Genomic DNA, 8,078 nt, shown 5'->3' on the forward strand with positions numbered 1-8,078 from the left:
CACACCCTGACAAAGGGCAGGCATGTTTAAAATGAGTTATGCAAATGAGTTTAAAGGGAGATCTTGTACCTGAATAAGCATTTAAATCCCCCCTGAGTCTCTCTGCAAAAGCGGAGAGGCAGGCATGTCTGCCTCCCTGTCCTTCACATCTCCAGCCAACCCGCCACAGTGGGCTGGCTGGAGACACGAAGGACAGGGAGGCAGACATTTCTGGGTTCCCTGCCCAATCTTCTCTAGATGCCCTGACGCAGGGAACCCAGGCATTTAAATCCCATTGAGTCTCTCCGCGGGCAGGGGGTGGGGGCTGGGCTCCTTACTGCCGGAGCGCTGCTCCGGGGCGCTCCGGCAGGAAATGACCCCTGTCTACCACTGAACCACAGGACTTCCCCTGAAGCGGTGGTTCGTACATAGTCCCACATGAAGCTGCCTTCTCCTGCATCAGACAATTGGTCCATCAAGACCATGCATATTCAAATTCAAAACCTTTAATGGCATATGAGGGTAAATCAGAATTAGATACAGACAGGGTCTAAGATGAATAAAATCAGATTAAAAGGTACAATCTAAAAGGATAATTAGAGTACTATCCAGAAAACCATGTCTAAAAGCAAAATCAGGCAGTTATTCCTTGGCTTTACCTGGAAAAGGACAAACCCTTGTGCAATATACTATAGCCATGTACTCAGCCACTAATTCCATCAGTCGGGAGGATTTATGAGCAGGTGTGTGCTTGGGCTGCACATGAGCACCATCTTTGCCATGGAACTCCCGCGTGCTGACCACAAGCGGCTGCTGTACCAGGGTTTTCCTGTGGCCCATTTCAGATCCCAAAGCCACGGGGGAAGCTTCCGTCTGGAGGAGATTTATTCGGAGACGACGACAGCGAGGACGGTCTCTTCAGCCCCGCGCCAACGAAGCCGCTGGTACTGACTGTTTTTTGTCCAAATAATTTGAAGAGATGTGGTGTGGAGGCAGGGAAGGGGCGCCTCTTTAGAATCATTAAAATCACACAAGCATCGTTATTAACAACAGTTCATTTTGCCACACGGAGAATTGGGTATTTCCCCCACCCTAGATGAAAACTGCTGGAACCCACTTAGCAGGAAGTTCTAGATCACCTCCCCAAAGAGTTTCCACAAATTCTCCTTGACACTGAAGGAAAGTCCACCTGACGCTGCAGTCTAGCACCCCTCCCCTCCCCCGCCCCACCCCACCCCGGTCGATCAGGGCTTTGGCGCAAGATCACATTTTGGGCCTCCCGTATTGCTTGGGATACGTCTCCCCCTTACAGTTTGAAGCGTTTTAGGTCTCATTCATCAGGATTTACTCCCGTGTAATGTAACTTTATACAGAAATCCACCGGCCCCGCGGCAAGTAGACCTAAAGAGCCCTCGCCTCGGATCGGAAAGTTACAAGTAACTCATTTTACCTGTGTCCTAACTTTCAGCGCACTTCTCTTGCTGCATTCATTGTGGTTCTCCATACGTCTTTTTTACTTCCAGCTTCAGCTTAGCGGATGCAGCTTTGGATTTCTGTCAATTGCATGTGTAATGGGACACGCCTTATTCCCTTCTGGGGCAGAGGAGGGGGACTGATTTCTGGGCAGGACCAAAGGGGAGCGGGTCCGTGCACACCTGTCTGTCTGCACCGTCCGTCGATTAATCGCGCTTTCACGAGCTCTGCTGTTTTCGGGCCCTTTCTTCTCTTTCTCGTCCGTCTTTGTTACCGGCCTGACCCGCTACTGACAAATGCCGCCTTCTCTCCATCGCTTTCGAAGGCAAGTCTGGATATTAACCCAGCAGCTTTGCTGCCCGGCGAGACTCGGAAGCCTCCCCCGCCACACCTGGAGCCCCCCGGGGTACAGCACGCTCAGACGGCCCCCGCTCCGGGGAACAGCAAAGAGACGGGAGTCAGCTTCGATCATCCCGTGCAAGCGGACACTTTGCACAACGCAAACAAGGTACGTTTAATCATGCAGATATTGATGGAATCGCTTGAGAAACCGGAAGAAGAACATGCCAGTTCTTTCTAGATCGCAACTGTTTTGCTGGTGCAGTTAAAGTTGATAGTCTTGACTTTAGGCAGGGAAGCAAGTCTGGAATGCTTTAAGGCTATTTTTTTTTTGCTTATGAGCCTTCCTCTGTATGCTCCCCCCCCCCCAATATACTTGGGTCATTAACTGAAGCCCTGTTTGGTTGCAGGTCTTGAAAACAGCTGGGGAGGTTCGGTAGACTCTGCAGGTCCTGGCACTTCCCACTCTGTTGCCCGTGACTTCCAGGGTGGGTGGGTCCCAGGGTCCCACCCACAAATCAGGCAGGAAACCCAAATGAAATAGGCCCAGGGCTATTTTTGGGCAGGAACGCACAGGAACGGAGTTCCGGCTGGCTCCCGAGTTGGCCACGCCCAGCAGGAACTCATTAGCATAATAGGCCACACCCAACAGCAGAAATTCATTAGGATTGGCTACATTAGGGGTGTGTGGCCTAACATGCAAAGGAGTTCCTGCTACAAAAAAAGCCCAGGGTTTTGACCACAAACAAGGTAAACAATAAGAAGCAAAAGGTGGGTGTGGCTGGATGACCACACTTCTGGTAACATGGGGGGGTGGCCTCATATGCTAATGAGCTATGCTCTCATGGGTGTGGCTGGATGTGCTAATGAGTGTCTGTTGTTGGGTGTGGCCTATTATGCTAATGAGTTCCTGCTGGGCTTTTTCTACAAAAAAAGCCCTGAGTAGGCCTATTAGTTGCTGTAGATTTTCCAGGTTGTGTGGCTGTGGTCTTAGCATTGTAGGACCTGACGTTTCGCCAGTAGTTGTGACTGGCATCCTCAGAGGTATTACACAGAAAGATGGAGGACTCTCTGTGTCAAGGTGATGCCCTGGGTACTTGTAATAGCTCAGATTTTTTTGTAACTTTTTATTTTAGATTTAATAATAGCATAAACAACAAACAAGCAGTGAACAATAGACAGTAATCCACCAACAATAAAACGGAGCAGTAGTAGACTACGGTATCGTGAAATGAGAAGTTATAGCTCAGGTTCTTAATTTCCACAATGAACCAGCATTTACCTGAGCTGAGTCACATTGGTTAAAGAGAGTAGATTACTCCCTTTTAGTCTATGGTGGTGTGACCATAATACAGAATGAAGAGTGTTTGTGTGCGTATGTACACTAGGGAGGGTCACAAACCAGAAGAATGCGGCTCGTGGTTTGTGGCCAAACCATGAATTGAGACAAACCAATAAATAACAACTGTGCACTGCCAAGACCCACACAAAAGCTTACAAAAAGAGACTTCAACACAATAAGTAATTCAGCACATGTAATCCATCATAGGAAAATACAAAATACCAGAAGTCAGAAACACTGATCAGTACCTAGGAAAAGTGTTGGACATCTACTCCAGACTTCATTGTGTTTCTCTGAGAAGATTTCTATTCTGGACTTTGTTCTTTCCCGTTGGGATATTGTGGACTTTTGTATTTTCCTATGATGGATTACATGTGCTGAATTACTTACTGTGCTGAAGTCTCTTTTTGTAAGCTTTATCTATGGTGGTGTGACCGTAATACGGAATGAAGAGTGTTTGTGTGCGTTATGTACACTAGGGAGGGTCACAAACCAGTCGAATGCGGCTCGTGGTTTGTGGCCAAACCATGAACTGAACCATGAACCGAGCCGGGAGGTTTGTATGCAAACTGAACCGGTTTGTGGTCGTGCAAACATTGTCGGAAGGGGCTGCTCAGCTTTTTCTCAGGCTGTCTTGTACAGCCCCTTTAAACTTTAAATGGACTGTACAAGACAGCCCGAAACAGCTGGAAGTGCACCTGGCTCCCCTCCCTTTTGATCTTCAGGATGCAGTTGAAGATGGTTTTATTTAGGACCTCATGTGGTTAGGTTTAGTAGCAATCCTGGATGCCAATTTTAAACTTTTGGCTTTAAGGTTTTTGATGTGTATTGTTTTATGTGTTTCTCTCTGTGTTGTGAGTCGTCTTGAGCTCCATAAAAAAGAGAGGCGTCTAAAGCAAATAAATAAAACACTCGTTTCTCATCTCCCGGGGCAATTACAGAGCAGAATCAAAATGACGAAGAAACGTCGGCCGCCCACCAGAACCGCCAGGCGATTGGCCGCCCAGAAGTCCAGCGAGAACGAAGGGAGTGATGCCGAAGACGCCCCGCCGATCCTCTCGACCTCTGTGCCACCGGTGACCCTGGGTACCACGGGAGCCAATGAGAAGGTGCCATTGCCTCGGTCGGCCAGCAACAGCGACCAGCCGCGTAAGACAGTCGAGGGCCCTGTCTCAAAGCCAACAGCCCCGCCCGATGCAGACGATCTCTTCGAGTCTGGCGACCTCTTTGAAGATGCTGGAGGATCTAAAGTGACCTCAAAGCCGAAGGTCAAGTCGGAAGCTGAGAGTCCGGCTAGCCACGCCCCTAAAGAAGGGGAGGGGCGGCCTGCTCCGTCGCCGCCCAGTGATTCAAATTGCGAAGACCTCTTCAAGCCTGTGAAGCCCTCGAAGAAATCCAGCCCTGTGTCTTTCCTGGACAGCCAAGGCGACCTCTTCAGCAGTAAAAAACCTCTCAAAAGGAAAGCTGCCAAACCGGCTCCTCCGTCAGATGCGGATCCTACGGTCAAAGATATTTTTGAGGTAACACGGGGGGGTGGTAGCGACAACGTCTCTGTTCTTCCGCCCTCCTCCTCGTACTGTGGCAGGGGGTGCAGCAGCGGTATGTCTGGGCCCGGCGAAGCTCTTGCAGGCTGCTGTGGTCCGTTCGGCCTCGGCGTAGATCTCTCATGCGGCTGCCGGCATGGCTCTAGCAGGCTGCCGGCCCCAGCACAACCCTCGCAGGCTGCCGCGTCTGGTCCCACCGTGGCTCTTGCAGGCTGCCGAGGCTGGCCCTGACGTGGATCTGGGCGGTTGCCACCACCAGCAAGGGTGGGCCTAGAGTGGCTTCCTTAGGCTCTCACCATCGAGGGCAGTCCCAGAGTGGCCTCCGGAGGCCGCCACCTCAGAATGAAGCAAGTCCATTATCCGCACACGTGCAGGCCTTGGTATAGTTGGGGGGGGGATTTAACCCCCTCCCCATTTAATGGGTCTCCCCAAGTTTGGAGAAACATCGAATTTCTCTCAGTGTGGGCCTGATCTGCGGATTTAAGTATCCGCATATCTGCCCACACTTGAGAAACAGATATATAGATGTAGGAGAAGAATACAAGTATTGTGTATTTCACAATACAAGAACTCGTGGGCACTCCATGAAATTGCTGAGCGGTCGGGTTAAAACGGATAAAAGGAAGTCCTTCTTCACCCAAAGAGTGATTAACGCTTGGAATTCACTGCCACAGGAAGTGGTGGCGGCTACAAGCATGGACGGCTTCAAAAGGGAATTAGATAGGCATATGGAGCAGAGGTCCATCAGTGGCTATTAGCCACAAGGTATAGATAGGGGCTCTGGGGCAAGTGATGCTCTGTCTTCTTGGTGCTTGGGGGATGGGGTCAACAGTGGGAGGGCTTCTAATGTCCTGGCCCCACTGGTGGACCTCCTGATGGCACTGGTATTTCTGGCCACTGTGTGATACAGAGTGTTGGGCTGGATGGGCCTTTGGCCTGATCAAGCATTGGCGTCTCTTATGTTCTTATGTTCTTAAGAATGCAGGAGGCAAAGATGTGCTTAACCCCTTCCTTGCTGGCAAGGTGCAAAGTTTCTATCAGAGCTCTCTCAGCCCCATCCACCTCACAGGGTGTCTGTTGTGGGGAGGGGAAGGGAAAGGAGTTTGTAAGCCGCTCTGAGACTCCAAGTGAAGGACGAGGTATAAATCCAATCTCCTCTTCCTCCTCTTCTTCTTCTTCATACAGTATTGCCTACTCAGACTGGCAGCAGCTCTCCAGGGTTTCGGGCAGAGGTCTTTCACATCACTTACTGCCCGGTCCTTTTAGCTGCGATGCTTGGGATTGAACCTGGCACCTACAGCGTGCCAAGCCGATGCTCTGCCCCTGAGCCACCGCCCCTTCCCTTTATACGAGGATATTAACAGTTTCATCTTCCTTTCTCCCAGGATGATATCTTTTCCTCTGAAGCTGTTAAGCTACCACCTGTCAAAGCAAAAGATCTGGAAGCCAACTTGTTTGACGACGATGTCGACATTTTCGCCGATCTTGCCGTAAAACCGAAAGAGAGGAGCGCCAAGAAGAAGGTGGAAGCGAAATCCATATTTGATGAGGACATGGGTAAGGTGTTAGTTCCTCAAAAGAGGTCTGCAATTCTGTTGCGTCGTATTCCTGCATAGGCAGCCCCAGTGGTCGTGTTGCACACGATGAAGAACGAGCTATATGGGTTGCAGATGGAGGAGGCTGAATTATGCCTGCCATTCACTAAATTTCTCTAGAAAGCTGTGAGGACCCCAAATGTCTGGAGCAGGATCCCCGACATTTTTCCAGCCTGTGGGCACCACTGGAATCCTGATACAGCGTGCTGGGTGCAGCCGGAAAACGGCTGTCACAAAATGGCTGCTGCAGGAGGCGGAGCCGGCCGCAAAACGGCTGCCGCACCTTACCCTTCAGTCCTACAGCGAAGATGTTAGTTCTGTGTTGGCAGGGATGCCAGAGTAACATTTTTAGAAATCTGCACAGCCGATCAGGAGCCTTGTTGGAGAAAAGCCCCACCTGGCCTTGCTCACTTTCTAAAAATACTTGACGGCCCCAGGAAAGCCGTCAACGGACACCAGGCTGAGGACTCCTGGTCCAGAGCTTAACATCAGGACGGCTGTGGCTGTTTTGGGGGTTTCACAGGAATAACTTCAGTGGACAGACATACAAGAGATGTAGTTCATGGCACCTGGTGTTTTTGGCCACCTTAGAACATGGTGTCTCCCAAAACAGATCTGCCCTTGGCCTCTCTGCCCTGTTGTTGGCCCTCCAGAGGAACTGGTTGGCCACTGTGTGAGACAGGATGCTGGACTAGATGGACCACTGGTCTGAGCCAGCAGGCCTCTTCAGCGTTCTTCGTATGTCAGGGCTGCCCAACCTTAGAAATCATGGGCAAGATAAATCAAGATCTTCACACTGGGGACAAAGTTTTATGTGCGATACATTTTTCTCGCCCCTTGCTGGTTCTTCCTTTGATTTTGCTGTGTCTTCCTCCCCTTCTGTAGATGACATCTTCATGCCTAATAGCCAGTCCAAGTCACAGACCAAAAAGACCCAACCTGTTCAGATGCCTTCAGGAGCTAAATCCGAGCCCAGAGCTTCAAGTACTTTTGAGGACCCGCTGAATGCGTTCGAAGGCCAATGAAGATGTGGTTAATGTCTCTTCTGCAAATATACTGATCCTGCTCGGCAGTAATGCCTTTTGCTTTTTAATCAACCGATACGATGGGACCGTGAATATTCCTAGCCTGTCTCCTCACCTGGCAACCCAAATCGGAGATAACACGATGAGCATTACAAAAGCAATCTCCAGCGATACCATTTCGCCAGGTGGTTTGAATTCATTAGCTTGTCCAGTCCTGTGCTGGTGTAATCTGTTGTACAGAGTAAAGATTCTATTGTTCAAAGCTACCAAACCAGTCTCTGGTACTGGTAAATAGCAATTGTGAAACCGATTCTGTGTTGCCTTGGTTTTATTTCCCGCTCTGTTCTATCTAGCCAGTTTGGTGTCGTGGTTAAGTTCAAAGCTACCAAACCAGTCTCTGGTACTGGTAAATAGCAATTGTGAAACCGATTCTGTGTTGCCTTGGTTTTATTTCCCGCTCTGTTCTATCTAGCCAGTTTGGTGTCGTGGTTAAGTGTGCGGACTCTAATCTGGGAGAACCGGGTTTGATTCCCCACTCCTCCACTTGTAGCTGCTGGATGACCTTGGGCAAGCCGTAGTTCTGGCAACACAGCTCTCTCAGCCCCACCCACCTCCCAGGGTCTGTTGTGGGGAGGGGAAGGGGAAGGAGTTTGTAAGCCGCTCTGAGTAGGTAGTGAAGGGCGGGATATAAATCCAGTCTCTTCTTTATCTTATGGTTCCAAATAGAGAAGCACATCTTGGGTGTCATTGCTCTGTATTTTCTAAACAGCATGATAAAAAG

At 49.9% G+C, this 8,078-nt stretch overlaps 1 protein-coding gene across 1 annotated transcript; it reads left to right on the forward strand.

The window, feature by feature from the left end:
• Positions 1–824: 824 nt before the first annotated feature.
• Positions 825–7,601, forward strand: LOC107117038 (putative WASH complex subunit FAM21; the record flags this gene model as incomplete). The annotated part of the gene is made up of 6 exons (XM_015419070.1): positions 825–923; positions 1,353–1,415; positions 1,778–1,960; positions 4,075–4,653; positions 6,063–6,234; positions 7,158–7,601. Coding segments are annotated over 6 exons (1,236 nt in total), but the record flags the coding sequence as incomplete, so codon positions are not given.
• Between the last annotated feature and the right edge of the window lie 477 nt (positions 7,602–8,078).

Source organism: Gekko japonicus, unplaced genomic scaffold, assembly GCF_001447785.1.
Source record: "Gekko japonicus isolate JY-2015 unplaced genomic scaffold, Gekko_japonicus_V1.1 scaffold6141, whole genome shotgun sequence".
Lineage (NCBI taxonomy): Eukaryota > Metazoa > Chordata > Lepidosauria > Squamata > Gekkonidae > Gekko > Gekko japonicus.